A 16,127-nucleotide genomic window follows, 5' to 3' on the forward strand; every position below is an offset into this window, starting at 1 on the left:
TGCACTGTCTTTTCCCAGGAGTGCGGCGGGGTTGAGGGGCCGGCCAGTCTCGCTGTGCGGAGTGCAGGCCGCGTGGCCCCAGGCTGTTGCCCTGTGAGCACATCAGAGGGGCTCGCCTTGGCGCGTCCTAATCGTGCTGTGCCTCCTCTGTTGTCTCCTGACGGATAGTTTCACCATGTGGTGAAAACTGACGGAAGAGTAGATTGTACTCTTAACCATTTCCAGGGTGCCATTTTAATACTTGAACTTTTGGAAACTGTCATTGTTTCACAAATTTCTATACCCATTTCAGGGTTTGCTTTGAGCTTACTCTTAAGTCCAAAGTGAGGCATCCTGCAACTTGAAAAACTTCTCTCAAGACCAGGAGGCTAGAAAGTCTCATGATTTCGCCAACCATACCTGGAATAAAAAGGTTAATTAAGGAAAAAAGAAATACTGATCTGGGTTGTTTTTTGGTGGGGTACCTTTTTTACCTTTTGTATAGGAAACTACTAATGTAAAATGTTCGATTGTTTGGATATATATAGAATGGCTCCTTCAGGTATTCTCCCAAGAAAGGGTTCTCAGGCATTGTGCAAGTGCCTGTTACGCATCCCACTCGTAATTTTTTAAAATGTGATTGTGCCCTTGACTGTGAAGAGCATTGTTGTGGCTCTGAAACTGAACGCCTGTGAACAGGGAATGTTTGTGTAAAACTCTTCTAGGTGTGGTGCCCATGTGACCTCAGTTGCAGTGTAGATGTTTTAAATTGTTAAGTTGAAGGCTGTTGATAGGAAAATGGTTGTGTGTGTGATTTCTCAGTGGGGGGCGAGTGTGGTGCTGAGGGTTTGTCCTTTCACTTCGCCCATGAGACAGTCCAGCACTTGCGTTCATTATGCTGCCTGAGAAGGCTCACTGCTCCCAGTTCCTGGGATCTCTAGCAGATCTCAACAGGTGGGCACCTCAGTTGCTAAGTGAGCAGTTCTTCAACAAAAGTGATCTGGTGGGGAATGACATAATTGCGTTACTTGTAATGTGTTATTACTTTCCATTTGCACCCATCCTTAGGGAAGAACTTTGGCTTTCTGCATTCTGAATGGAATGTTACAGAAGATATTAAGAAATCTTGGAATAGACCTATTAAATAATTAAATTTATTAATTTTTAGGGGGGTTTGTTTTAAAATAATTCTTTATTGTTTTTCATAGTTGCCCACATGCCTAGAAAGCCACAGATTCTCAGTTGTCCAGAGGCTCACCCAAACACTGTCGTTATGGAGGAATGCCTCGTAGCCACGAGCGGGCCGTGCCCGTGGAACGCTGACACAAGGCTGGCTGTTTTCTGGTTCCATTCACACACTCGCCCACTGGCACACACGCATCCTAGATACAGTAGTGCCCAGGACCCAGTGAGCGTGGTATTGCAGGAAAGATAGTTTTTTAGTTGCAGAGGTGCTCGATTTAGCACTGTCAGATTTCTTTGCGGCCCACAACAGGAAGCATTTTCTGTCACAATCCATTAGACACATGTATGGTGAACACTGACTCAATGTGTGTACATTAGGCATAGTTTTACCTGTTTAACAAACAAAGCTACTTCCTTGCTACGCATGATGCTCAGGATTTTTTCATTCCATCCTTTTTTAAATGGGGGAATGTATTTTTTTCATTTTGGAACAAGTCCTATTTGTGGTGCACAAGTCAAAGAATGAACGTGTGAATAGCAAAATGTCCGTCTCATCTCTTTTCCAGCAGCCCGCCTACCCTAAAAAGGCCTCTTCTGTCAGCACTTTCCTGCGTATCTGTGAATATAGGTAGGTGTGAGTGTATAAATTCCTCTGATTCAGTCAGCTTTTTATTTCTGCTTTTTTGATTTTAGAAAGCAATGATCTTGCTAAGATACTGATTTAAAAAGCCATGAAGCTTCTGTAAGTTGTTCCTGTTAGGAGCATCCGCCTTTGAGCTCAGCCATCCACTGCTAATAAAGGCGATGGTTCTGCTGACTTGCATGGTGTCCACTTTGAGGTCGGGACAGCTGTGAAGCCCTTCCTCTGCTCCATCTGCCTGCCTTCTTGTGGGGCATACCCCATCTCAGTGAGTCTCTTTACCTCTTAGGTTAGATGTCCTGAGCCCTGTGTCATCCCTTTCTTGACTTGTTCCCCCTTTGGTGGCATGCATCCTTGAGCAGTTTCCCTGTAAAGATGAGATAAATCTCAAGCGTCTGAAAATGCTTTTATTCTCTTCTCCCAGCATTGATAGTTTAACAGCATGTAGCCAGAGGTCACTCAGAGTTTCAAAGGCATTGCTTTGTGGCCTAGCGGCCACGTTGTTGTGACACTTTTCTTTTTCTCTTCAAGCTCTTAGAACTCTGTTTCCCGCCCCCCAGTGGTCTGTGAAAATTTCCCTTGCTGTGTTTGCATTCTCTGTCCTTGGCGCTCTTGAACCTTTTCAAACAAAACCTAACGTTCTTCAGTCCTAGAAAAATGTCCTTACTTAGTTGATAAGCGCTCTGCTCCTGTGTTTCCCACTCCGTGGACCTCCCACCCTTCAGGACCTCCTCTCCTGACATTCCACTTTGTTTTCTTTTTTCTCCCAAAATCTCTTTATTTTGTTCTACTTTTTGAAAGATTTCTTCAGCTTTACCTTTCAGTCTTACTGATTTTTTTCCTGCCTGCCATTATGTATTTTAATTTCCAAGTTTTTTTCAGTTTTAAGAAAATGTTCTTAATAGCATTTATTTTTGGTTTGAGTGGAATATCACCCCTAAAGTTTTTTTTTTTTTTAATGTTTTTGAAGAATCCAAGAATCCACTGTATCTTCCATGTTGCTGTCTTCTGTTTATTTGGGTCTGTTTGTGCACATTAGAGGCTTTCCTTAAATGCCCAGTGAACCTCATGTATCACGAGTAAGAGAAAAGGGATGAAAATGCACGATTGGGAGCTCTGCATGAATGGATGGGGCTTGTATACTCAGAGGTTCCTTTTCTGTAGGGTGCTTGGTAGGCAGTTACTTGAAAAACCCCTGGGGTCAATGTTTTAAGGTCTTTGCTCTTGGTCTGGTTTCCTGGAGAGGAATCTCTGACTCCTGACTGAGTGGAGGTCTGATGTGGGCCCCTGGGAGCTGAGTGGGAAGGTATGTCACACGAGGGGACAGCCGTATGGTCACTTAATCTCTGGTTGTTCCTGAGCCCATTGTGTGTGGTGCCCCTGTCTAGAGACCCTCTGTTTTTATTCCAGAGAAGCATCATGACTTCTGTTGAGTGAGGACCAGGTTGGAGACGGCAAGGATCCAGGGATCTATTTGTATCTGCATGTTTTCTTTACCACTTTTTTTTTGCTTTTTTGAGGGGGGTGGGGCTGTGCTGCGTGGCTTATGGGGTCTTAGTTCCCTAACCCAGGGATCGAACTCTGCAGTGAGCATGCCAAGGCCTAACTGCTGGACTCCCAGAGAGTTGCCTCCATTGGTATTTGGAGCACCTTTTCCCCATCACCCTTAGCTCAGCTCGCTCTCTTCCGTGAGGACTGAGGTATCTGGCGGTTTCCGTGCCTGAATGTTTGAAGGGGTAGCTGTGCACCTCGTGGTTCCTCAGCGTTCCCCATTGCTGCTCTCGTCTCCGCTTGCTTGCATCACTAAATCCTTTGCCACTTGTCCCCGTGCTTTTTGGCTTCCGTAATTTTGCCGTCGGTGCCTGTTTGCCCAGTTCGCGTGTGGGTGTTTAAATTCCTTTATGATACATAGTTTGCATTGGGTTTGGCGTAGAAGCAGTATTGCCGTTATTATGGAAGCCTATCCAGTCGATGTTCAGTGTAGGTCAGGCCCCACAAAACTAGTCCTGTGCCCCACAGTCACTACCCACAGTTTGAGAAAAGCCGCTCATTTGAGCTGGAGATTTACAGCATGCCTGAAACTTAAAAAAAATTATATATGCAGCTTATTTCTTAAGATCTCTTCCCCAACTTCCTCATTCTCTATATTCTTGTATACATTTCTTCTTTGACTTTGATTGTAGTGGCAGGGCTCGTTATGATCCTGTGTTCCTGAATTTTCAAAGTTGCTTTATACATAAGATATTTATTTTGATAGGCAACTATGTTCCTATGATCACTTCTAAGACTTAAACTCAGATTTCTTCATAATAAAACCCTTCTGAATATAATCCATTCGATTTATACTTTTACAACGAAGTTTAACAGTTAACAAGTATTCCCTGGTGGTCCAGTGGTTAGAACTTGGTGCTCTCACTGCCAGGGCCCAGGTTCAATCCCTGGTCAGGGCACTAAGATTCTAGAAGCTGCATGATGTGGCCAAAAAGAAAGGTACAGAAAAGTCACGTGACCTTGGTAGGTCAAAACTGTCTATTTTAAACCACTCTTCACATATATGACATTGACAATACAGTTATTTTCATGGATTGCCTGGAAGATGTCATGATTTTTTTTTCCTGGGCATCAGGCTGATCAATGGATAAGATCCTCAACCCAAGCTTTTAATAATTTCAAAGTTAAATTTTGTGGTGGTTTATTTGTTGGTTTAATATCACCCATGTAATACTTGCTGAGTTCCTAATAATTAGAGATAATCTTTTTGTACATCTCCTAAGCTTGAAATGTGTGCTTGAAAACATAATAAAGTAAATAAAATAATAATTGAGAAAATACACTCTGAAAATCACACATATGGTTCTTCACTGAGTGTCCAGCAGATGTCGTTGAAATAAGATTTACAGTGCTCCTCTGAAAACAGCACTGTTTGTTACATTTAACTCCTTGGAATGTGCAAATTTTGTGGATCAGTCGGCTGACTCCTCCCTGTAGGAATGATAAACATGGAGCCAAAGCAGAACAGTCAGTACCCTGGGTGCACACCATAGTGGGCGAGACAGTCTGGATGGCATGGTGTGAGAGCCTGGCCCCAGCCAGTCCCCCTACCCAGCCCGGCAAGTATCTCCCCAGGCAAGTGTTGGATAGTACGGCAGATCAAAGAAAATGCAGGGACCACGTTTGAAGCACCAGGTAGTCAGACATAAAAGAATTTGAGGAAACATGCGTGTAACCAGCACGCTGAGCTCGGATGACTCTGGAATGTAATCAAGATGAAACTTTCCTGTCACCTATTGTTTTTTAACTTCTACTTAGATGTGAAAGTTTCTCCCTGCCAGTGCATTGAGACTAGTGCTCAGACTTGCAGAAGGGCTAGCCTACCAGATGAGTCCACACTGCCATCTTTGGTCAAGAACAGGACCCCAGCACCCTGCCTGTCCCCTCAAGGCCTGAGATTCCTGGAGCCTCCCAGTGGAGATGAAGCCAGGCTGGCTCGTGCGCTCATCTCCTTGCAGCCAGGGGTGGGGCAGCGAACGGTGTGTGGACAGGGAGGAGGTCGTGTGTCTGGAGCCTTTGCCGTCGTGAGTTGGCCCCACGGCCTGCAAGCCCAACAGATGCCGCACATGGCTACCTTGTGGGCTTGCCCAGGCCTCTTGAGGCCCCCACTGGCTCCTGCTGCTGCCGGACCCCTTCTCCAGCGGGCTGCCCCCCACCCCCACCCAAGTCCTGGTTCTCTGCCAGACCTCTTCACCACCGACCTTGACGAGTGAGACCCTTCTCTCCCAGGCAGTCCTGGATGAGAAGGACTTCACATGGGTCCAGATCAGCCTCTTTCCCGTGTCTTTACCCCACCATCCATGAGTGGAGTTACACCCCCACCCACCTCCCTCCTCTGTTCTGACTGCTGCCCCAGGACCCTGGAACTTGTGTGCTTTCTGCAGCAAATGTATGTCACCCTCTCTGAATTTCCTCATTGGACCCGACTCTGTAAGTTTGAGGTCAAGGAGATAGTTGTACCGTTCTCCAGGGGACTGGGACACACAGGCTGCAGTTACTCCACAAAGAAACCCCATCAAGTCCCTTCCACCTTCAACTCTACTTTCTCAACTTTTATGCTCTGAAAACGGGGAGGAGCCTCAAAAATCAGGAAACTAGTTCTTAACTAATTACCTTGAAAACTTCAGGGAGCCTCACACTCACTTTTGATGTCTGATATCTACTGACTTAGTTTCAATTTTGACATCCTGGTACATAAGAAAGAAGGAGTATATTGCAAAATACATGACCCCTTCCCGGGACTTCCCTTGTGGACCAGTGGTTAAGACTCCAAGCTCCCAATGCAGGAGGCCTGGGTTCGATCCCTGCTCGGGGAACTAGATCTCACATGCTGCAACTAAAGATCCTGCATGTGGCAAAGAAGGTTCCACATGCTAAGACCCAGTGCAGCCACATAAAAAGTTTTTTGAAAAAATAAAAATGCCCAAGTCAAAATATTTGCACAGAATTCAGTTCAACACAAAGTTATCAGACCCCTACTGAGTGGCAGGCAGTGAGTGCTGAGCAGTCAGGAGGAGTTCACAGCCTCCAAAGAAGGAAAGTGATCAGCCTGGCTGAAGAAAGGGATCTGAGTAGGGAATGGTGACAAATGCAGCTTGGACAGGTAGGAAGGACACTCCTGGATATGAGGCTCAGGGGTGTGGAGAGCGTTGTCATCAGCATTTTAGAATAAGGAGGGGTAAAGCTTGTGTGTGTGAGCTTGTGGGTTTGTGTGCATGTGTGTAATGGGGTGTGTGAGTGTGGATATGGGGGGGGTGTGGATAGTGGAGCGAAAGTGTGTGTGTAGAGGTGGATAAATGTACAGAGAGTTGCATGTGTAGTGTGTGTGCAAGTACGTGGAAGGGGTGTATATATGTGCACACTGAAGTTTTGTGTGGTGGTGTGTGTGTGAATAGTGGGGAGCGAATACAGTGTTCTGGGTGCGTGTGCATGGGTGTGTGAGGAATATGGGTGTAGTGGTCTGTGTTCATGTGGATATGTGAGTCGTGAGGTGAATATGGAGGGTTGTGTATGTATGTAGTGGGATTGTGTGTAAGCATGTAGTTTTTGTAGGAGCGTGTATGTGAATATTATGTGTGTTGAGTACTGCAGTATATGTGTGTGAAATTGTGCATGTAGTGGAGTGCTCATTAGCGGGGCGTGTGTGAATGGTGGGGTGCATGCAGTGGAATCGTGTGAGTGGTGGGCTGTGTGTTGTTGAGTTTGTGAGGCGAGGGACTGCGGTGTCGATGTGAGCAGTGGGTATGCATGTGCTTGGTGGGATGTCTGGTGGGATTGTGTGCAGTGGGGTGTTTTGATGGTGTGTGTGTGTGTGTGTGCAGTACTACTGTGTTAAGTGTGTGTGTGTGGTGACTGAATAAAAATGACGTGAGAAAGAGTGATTCCTTGACCAGGTTAAAACATGCTTGGGTGAGAGACAGAGACAGAGGCTGGGAATCTCCTTTAAGATGTGGGCCAGGGTGCGATTGTCCATCTGTCAGGCATTGTCTGAACTCCCGCAGCTTCGAGGGGCTCCCACCCCTGACTTCTCTGAACTTCTCTGCCTGGTGGGACCAAGGAAGCCTCAATGTGCAGGTCTTACAGTTTGGGACTGAGAGGGTCTAGTTTGGGGGGTCCACTCGTGAATTCCCAGGGGGGCCAGACCCCCTAAGGAGGAGCCAAGGGGGCCAGGTCGTGGGGGCACAGGGAGGGTGATGACTGTAAGAAGCCCAATGTGGGAGAGAGTCACCCACAGGAAGGGTCCTGGTCATCGAGCCAAGCAAAACAGGCCTGAGGTGAAACCACGGGTCCAAGGACTGTGAACTCAGCACATTCCACTCTCCTGAGTGAACACTTAAAAGGGCAAATGAGTTAAAACCGCAGAAAAAGAGAAAGTGGATCTGTAGTGAGAGAAGAGAAGGAGGTAGGTATGTAAGGAGGAGGGTGAGGGACCCACAGATGAGGAGAGGTGTCTGCACTGAACTGTGTCCCCCCGCCCCACCCAGATTTCATATGGTGAAGTCCTGACCCCTAATGTGACTATTAGGAGACAGGGTCTTTAAAGAAGTGATTCAGGTTAAATGAGGCCATAAGGGTGGACCCTTAATCCTCTAGGACTGGTATCTTTATAAGAAGACACACCAACCATGCATGCCCTCAGAGGAAAGGGCACATGAGGACACCAGGGAGTGGAGGGGAGGACATCCTTCTGCAAGCCAAGGAGAGAGCCTGCAGGTTCCACCAACCCCACCAACACCTTGATCTTGGACTTCCAGCCTCCTAGAATTGGGAGACAATCAGTTCAGTTCAGTCGCTCAGTCATGTCTGACTCTTTAGGACACCATGGACCACAGCACACCAGGCTTCCCTGTCCATCACCAACTTCTGCAGCTTGCTCAGACTCAAGGCCATCAAGTTGGAGATGCCATCCTGCCATCTCTTCCTGTCATCCCCTTCTCCTCCTGCCCTCAATCTTTCCCAGCATCAGGGTCTTTTCAGATGAGTCAGTTCTTTGTATCAGGTGGCTAAAGTATTGGAGTTTTAGCTTCAGCATCAGGCCTTCCAATGAATATTCAGGACTGATTTCCTTTATGATGGACTGGTTGGGTCTCCTTGCAGTCCAAGGGACTCGCAAGAGTCTTCTTCAACACCACAGTTCAAAAGCATCAATTCTTCAGCGCTCAGCTTTCTTTATAGTCCAACTCTCACATCCATACATGAGTACTGGAAAAACCATAGCCTTGACTAGACGGACCTTTGTTGGAAAAATAATGTCTGCTTTTGAATATGCTATCTAGGTTGGTTGTAACTTTCCTTCCAAGGAGCAAGCGTCTTTTAATTTCATGGCTGCAGTCACAATCTTCAGTGATTTTGGAGCCCCCCAAAATAAAGTCTGACACTGTTTCCACTGTTTCCCTATCTATTTGCCATGAAGTGATGGAACCGGATGCCATGATCTTCATTTTCTGAATGTTGAGTTTTAACCCAACTTTTTCACTCTCCTCTTTCACTTTCATCAAGAGGCTCTTTAGTTCTTCTTCACTTTCTGCTATAAGGGTGGTGTCATCTGCATATCTGAGGTTATTGATATTTCTCCTGGCAATCTTGATTCCAGCTTGTGCTTCATCCAGTCTGGCATTTTGCATGATGTACTCTGCATAAAAGTTAAATAAGCAGGATGACAATGTACAGCCTTGACATATTCCTTTCCAATTTTGAACCAGTCCATTGTTCCATGTCCAGTTCTAACTATTGCTTCTTGACCTGCATACAGATTTCTCAGGAGGCAGGTAAGATGGTCTGGTATTCCTGTCTCTAAGAATTTCCCATAGTTTATTGTGATCCACACAGTCATGGGCTTTAGCATAGTCAATGAAGCAGAAGTAGATGTTTTTCTGGAATTCTCTTGCTTTTTTGATGATCCATTGGATGTTGGCAATTTGATCTCTGGTTCTCTGCCTTTTCTAAATATAGCTTGAACATCTGGAAGTTTTCAGTTCAGGTACTGTTGAAACTTAGCTTGGAGAACTTTGAGCATCACTTTGCTAGCATGTGAAATGAGTGCAATTGTGTGGTAGTTTGAGCATTCTTTGGATTGTCCTTCTTTGGGATTGGAATGAAAACTGACCTTTTCTAGTCCTGTGGCCACTGCTGACTTTTCTAAATTCACTGGCATATTGAGTGCAGCACTTAAACAGCATCATCTTTTAGGATTTGAAATAGCTCAGCTGGAATTTCATCACCTCCACTACCTTTGCTCATAGTGATGCTTCCTAAGGCCCGCTTGACTTCACATTCCAGGATGTCTGGCTCTAGGTGAGTGATCACACCATCATGGTTATCTGGGTCGTGAAGATCTTTTTTGTATAGTTCTGTGTATTCTTGCCACCTCTTCTTAATATCTTCTGCTTCTGTTAGGTCCATACCATTTCTGTCCTTTATGTGCCCATCTTTGCATGAAATGTTCCCTTGGTATCTCTAATTTTCTTGAAGAGATCTATAGTCTTTCCCATTGTATTGTTTTCCTCTATTTCTTTGCATTGATTATTTTGGAAGGCTTTCTTATCCCTCCTTGATATTCTTTGGAACTCTGCATTCAGATGGATATATCTTTCCTTGTATCCTGTGCCTTTTGCTACTACTCTTTTCTCAGCGATTTGTAAGGCTTCCTCAGAGAAGCATTTTGCCTTTTTTCATTTCTTTTTCTTGGGGATGGTTTGTACAATGTCACGAACCTCCGTCCATAGACACTCTGTCCGTCAGATCTCATCTCTTGAATCTATTTGTCACTTCCACAGTGTAATCAAGCTGAGTTAATAAGCTTCTTTAGTTCTTTCTTTAGTTCTTAGGTTCGTGACATTGCTACATACGTTATCCAGGCTCATCAAAGTGTAATGAAGCAACAGTATCCACAAATGAATATGTTTTCCAAAAGTACTGAGGTCAGCACTTAGCCATGACTCCCAGTGAAAAAGAACCTGAATACGGCAACTCTTTCCTTTAAAAGGATTAAAGGATAAAGTACTCCGTTAAGTCATCTGATTGCTGTTGTTTTAAGTTGAAAACTGACTATGAAAAATCTGTGAGTCAACACTATAAAGACAAATGCAGTATTTTGTGGCCGTTTGCCAAAGCACAGCCGTTTGAAGGTTTGCTGGCCATTCTCAACTCTCTGAAAAACATTGGAATTCATAGATAGCAATTTCATGATAGGTTATCAAAGAAAAACTAGGATATCTCTTCACAGAGAAAAACCACGCTTTTCCCCACTCGGTACTGAGACAATTGCCAGAAACATAGCATCAACATGAGAATCCAATAAAATAAGGAATCCCCCTCCCTCACTTACCAGGCTTTCTACTAATGTGTCTTGGGGGATATAAAGGTGAAAATTACTATGTCTGACTGCAAGAGTTTATAATCTAGGTGGGATTCAGAATTCCTGGAAGTCCCTGGTTAGGACTCTCTGCTTCCACTGCAAGGGGCATGGGTTCTATCCTTGATTGTGGAACTAAGATCCTGTTAGCTGCTTGGAGTGGCCAACATATATACATAAATATATATATATATACACACATATATATATATAATACATTATATATATAGCTATAGCTATAATCTTGGTGGGACTCAAACAACAAGGACTTACCAGGGGAACTTCAGATAATGATGTAAATAACAGATCAGGACACCAGAATGATTGGCACAAAGCAGAAGAGGACTATTACTGGATGACTTGGACAGATGGTCCTGAGGGTGTCTTCTCCAAAGTGATCAGGCTGGAGTGCAACCTTGATGAATGGATCAACTCAAGCAGAGAGAAGCCTTTCATGTCAAAAACACGAAGGCAGGAGTGCCAAGGGCATTCTCAAGAGGCAGCCAGTACATGGCTTTGCTGGAGCCAGGGCTTCATGAGACAAAAGATAGAAGTTGGAAAGGTGCACTGGGATGTCTGAACAACCCTGGACTAGGGTTTGTGAGCCTAGATTCCCTTGCCTAGTAAATGTGGAGCCATCAAAGCCTTGAGTAAAGGAATACATGGTTATGGGATGTTTGTCATTTGTCACAACACATAAATTGGAGGAGAAACATTGGGAGGTGGGGGCTTTGGGTGTAACCTGATAAGGTGCATCTTATGTTGTGAGTGGTCTTCAGAACTCTAGGGCCCTAGTTTCTCCCTCTCATACCTTAAAGTTATGCTGATCCCCACCCAACATGTCCTGAATGTTCTTTCTCTTGCATCATTGTGCCTGCATGCTAGGTCACTTCAGTGGTGTCCAAATCTGTGATCCTATGGACTGTAGCCCGCCTGGCTCCTCTGTCCGTGAGATTCTCCAGGTGAGACTACTGGAGTGGGTTGCCATGCCCTCCAGGGGATCTTTCTGACCCAAGGATTGAACCCCTCATCTCTTATGTCTCCTGCATTGGCAGGTGGGTTCTTTACCACTAGCACCACCTGGGAAGCCCCTTGCATCATTAGTCTCTCCAGACATTAAGCATGCTCTAGAGACAGAGAGCGGAGAAGGTGATGGCACCCCACTCCAATACTCTTGCCTGGAAAATCCCATGGACGGAGGAGCCTGGTGGGCTGCCGTCCATGGGGTTGCACAGAGTCAGACACGACTGAAGCGACTTAGCAGCAGCAGCAGCAGCAGAGACAGAGAGACTGAATGTATTTCTCATAGGATAAGATTACAAACTAACAAATAGAATTTGGGGTTAGTTTTTCTTCTAAATCCAGACTGTGGGTAAGATAATATCTTTCGAAAGGAAAGCACTGGAATCTACCACTGAGCCCAACTGCTGGTTAAATTTAAACAGTACTGAGTTTGTAAAACAATTACAATCAATATGCCACTAGTAAGTAATGGTGAGAACAGAACACCTCATTTCTCCCTAAAGTGTTGGGTAATGTTTCAACTTCATCTTCCACCTAAGCAAGATAAGCTGGAAATATTTCTGATTTTTTGAATACGGCCTTTAGTTAATAGTAATGTACTGATGTTAAATTCCTGATTCTGTTAACCATGATTGTATTAGATGTTAATTTTAGGGGAACCTTGTAAGAAGTATATGGAAACTCTCTGTACTATTTTTGTAAGTTTTCTATAAATGCTAATTCAAAATAAAAAAATTTAAAGTAGGAGAGCCACATGGATGTGGAGGGTCAGCTTTTGGACAAGAATCTGCTCTCCACTCCCCACCATGGGTTGCCAGCATCTGAAATAAAGCAAACTAAAATAAAAAAAAGCGAAATAAAGTTTCCTTTCCACTAACCTTGCCTCTTTATTGGTTTTTGAGCAGCAAGCAGCAGGACTCCCACTTTCGGTTACAGTAAGATATACCCATTGGCATTTATTTACTTACATATTTAAGACATCTAATTCTTTTACTTATTTAAGCTGTGTTTTGTCTTAGTTGCGTCATCTTCGTTGCAGCACTCAGGCTGTTCAAGGGCTTCTCTGCAGTTGCAGTGTGTAGGCTCAGTAGTTGGAGGCTCCACAGCCTGTGGGATCTTAATTCCCTAACCAGGGATGGACCCAGTGCCCCCCCTGCATTGTAAGGTGCATTCTTAACCACTGGACCACCAAGGAAGGCCTCCGACTAGCATTTAATTTTTAAATATTCAAGGTGAAGGATTCCTGGTCTCCCTGCCTCCTTCAGATAAGTAGCCACTGATTAGCTCATTTAAACGTGATACATGCTTGTTGGGCTTCCTAGGTGGTGCAATGGTAAAGAATCTGCCCACCAATCTGGAGACAAAAGAGATTCAGGTTCAATTCCTGGGTCAGGAAAACCCCCTGTAGGAGGAAATGACAATCCACTCCAGTACTCTTGCCTGGAAAATTCCATGGACAGAGGAGCCTGGTGGGATACAGTCCATGGGGTCCCAAAGAGTCAGATATGACTTAGCACACATGCTTATCCAGTGATTATTTTTAAAATTTCTAAATTACAGATGAGGGAACTGAGGAAACCAAAGGTTAAATGACTGGGTGGTTCACAAGCAGCCAGTATATGGCACTATGATTCCCATGTTGTTATTGTTGTTATTCAGTCTCTAAGTCGTGTCCAACTCTTTGTGACCCCATGGACTGCAGCATGCCAGGCTCCTCTGTCCTCCCAGAGTTTGCTCAAATTATATCCATTATATATACAGCTTTGACATACTCTTTTCCCAATTTTGAACCAGTCCACTGTTCCATGTCCAGTTCTAACTGTTGCTTCTTGAGCTGCATACAGGTTTTGCAGGAAGCAGGTAAGATGGTCTGGTATTCCCATTCCTTTAAGAATTTTCCACAGTTTGTTGTGGTCTACACAGTCAAAGGTTTTAGCATAGTCAATGAAGCAGAAGTAGATGTTTTTCTGGAATTCTCTAGGTTTTTCCATGATCCAGCAGATGTTGGCAATATGATCTCTGGTTCCTTTGCCTTTTCTAAATCCAGCTTGAACAGTTGAAAGTACTCGGTTCACACACTTTTGAAGCCCAACTTGAAGGATTTTGAACATTACTTTAGCATGTGAAATGAGTACAGTTGTGCAGTAGTTTGAACATTCTTTGGTACTGCCCTTCTTTGGGATAAGGGCAAAGGAAAATACAATCTGTCACTGCTTCCACTTTTTTCCTTCTATTTGCCATGCAGTGATGGGACCGAGTGCCATGATCTTAGTTTTTTAAACGCTGAGTTTCAAGCCAGCTTTTTCACTCCTCTTTCACACTCATCAAGAGGCTCTTTAGTTCCTCTTTGCTTTCTGTCATTAGAGTGGTATCATCTGCGTATCTGAGATTGTTGATATTTCTCCTGGCATTTTGCATGATATACTCTGCATATAAGTTAAATAAGCAGGGTGACCTTAAACACCCTGGACCTACCCCTTTCTCACTTTTGAACCAGTCCATTGTTCCATGTCCAGTTCTGTTGCTTCTTGACCCACATACAAGTTTCCCAGGAGACAAGAAAGGTGGTCTAGTATTCCCATCTCTTGAAGAATTTTCCACAGTTTGTTGTGATCCACACAGTCAAAGGCTTTAACATAGTAATGCAGAAGTAGATTTTGGGGGGCATTCTCTTGCTTTTTCCACAATCCATCAAATGTTGGCAATTTGATCTCTGGTTTCTTTGTCTTTTCTAAACCGAGCTTGTATATTTGAAAGTTCTCAGTTCATATACTGCTGAAACTTGAAGGATTTTGAGCATAACCTCGCTAGCATATAAAATGAATGCAATTGTACATTAGTTTGAACATTCTTTGGCATTGCCCTTTTTGGAATTGGACTGAAAACTGACCTTTTCCAGTCCTGTGGCCAGTGCTGAGGTTTCCAAATTTGCTGACATATGGAGTGCAGCACTTTAACAGGATCATCTTTTAAAGTTTTAAATACCTCAGCTGGGATTCTGTCACTTCCACTAGCATCATTTGACATACAATTTATTCACCAGCTGGTGAATGAGAGAGAACCCAAGCAAGCAGAGAGTAAGGAACAGGAGAGGAAAGACAGTCTTCACTCTGGCAACACGCACCGTTGGGAATTTAGGGGAATTTCCATCAACTGGAATCGACCAGGGTCTTGGCAGCTTGACCACCTCGGCGTGGCCTGACTTTCTGCTGGTCCCTCCCTGTCTGGGAAAGGTCACAGGCACAGCGTAAAGGCTCTGGCATCACCCCGAGCAGCAGAGCATGGTGCTCAACTTGGGTTTAAGGTGTGTTGCCTGGTTTGCTTCCAAAAGAGGATGCTAGACCGACACCTGAGAACAGGGGTGCATTGCTCACAGAGATCAGCAAGGTCAGCCCCTTGGTTCATCCCTTGAGGCTCTAAATTTTCCCAAGATGTTCCCGGGGCAGCGCGTAGCCCTCTCGTCCTTTAGGATCCCCACCCCGCGGACTCCAGACGGGGCCCCACCCACTGCGGGCCCGCCCACCGACCCCACCCACTCGGCACGGGCCACGCCCCTCTTGAGGGGGCCCCGCCCCTGGCTTTGCCCCGCCGCGGAGGGTCCCGCGATCTCTGGCCCCGCCTCTCCGCCCCGCCTCTCCGCCCCGCCGCGCCCCTCTGGCTCCGCCTCTAAGTTGGGGCCCGCCCCCGACTCAGGCTCCGCCTCCCCTGGTCCCGCCCAGGGCTCGGCCCTCGTTGCCCCGCGCCAGGAGCAGCCTCAGCGCCTGCAGGCGGGGAGGAGAGCGGCTCCCGGGCCTCCAGACACAAAGAGCGGCGGCGAGACGCGGCTAGGAGCGGAGCGCACGCTCGCGCCCTTGGTCTGTCCTCGCGCGGACGGGACCCGAGACGCCGCAGCCCAGGTGAGCCGAGCGCGGGGGTAATCGCGCACCCGGGGGCGTACAGTGGCGGGCGCTGGGACCGCGGGCCGGGGCTCCGCGCCTCGCTCTGCCCCCGGGCCTGGGGGCCCCTGAGTCAGTCCGGAGGGAACTCGCTTCCCTCGAGACCCTGGGGCGCGGGGCGGCTTCGGTAGAGCCAGGCCGGCCCTCTCGCGGGTCGCGTCTGGGTTGCCGCTCCAGGACCTTGGCTCAGGTGGCCGGCGGGCGATCGGCTGGGGTCCCAAGGCGGCCGGGCCGGTCCTCTAGGCGGCTGCTGGCGTCCAGTTACTGCTCGGGATGAGCTCTGAGTAAGATCGCCTCACTGTGCAGAAGCTCTGCTTCCTACCTGCTTCCTTTTGCTGTATTACGAGTTTACACTTGAAAAAATTGTTAGAAATAAGGACTCACGCTCTGGGGCGGAAAAGTTTGTTATGAGTTTTGTATGCTGTAAGTAGTTTTTGCAGAAGCGCGGCTTTCCTCCCGC

The 16,127-nt window shown here is 46.1% G+C and overlaps 1 protein-coding gene and 1 non-coding gene across 3 annotated transcripts in view; both read left to right on the forward strand.

The window, feature by feature from the left end:
* LOC100297905 (ninein-like protein) overlaps nt 1-16,127 on the forward strand; it is a 120,487-nt gene that overhangs the window by 8,242 nt on the left and 96,118 nt on the right. Inside the window, exon 1 of one of the 2 annotated variants that reach the window (XM_059892804.1) lies at nt 14-15,628. The exons of the other annotated variant lie outside the window; for it this stretch is intronic. Coding sequence (XP_059748787.1) covers nt 15,164-15,628 — 465 coding nt within the window. The 5' untranslated portion in view covers nt 14-15,163. Of the gene's footprint in view, nt 1-13; nt 15,629-16,127 lie in introns of those variants that run through there. 2 annotated transcript variants of the gene reach the window in all.
* TRNAE-CUC (transfer RNA glutamic acid (anticodon CUC)) lies at nt 4,183-4,254 on the forward strand. Its single transcript has one exon. It is a non-coding gene; the product is annotated as a tRNA-Glu (tRNA).

The sequence above is a fragment of the Bos taurus genome, chromosome 13, assembly GCF_002263795.3.
Source record: "Bos taurus isolate L1 Dominette 01449 registration number 42190680 breed Hereford chromosome 13, ARS-UCD2.0, whole genome shotgun sequence".
Lineage (NCBI taxonomy): Eukaryota > Metazoa > Chordata > Mammalia > Artiodactyla > Bovidae > Bos > Bos taurus.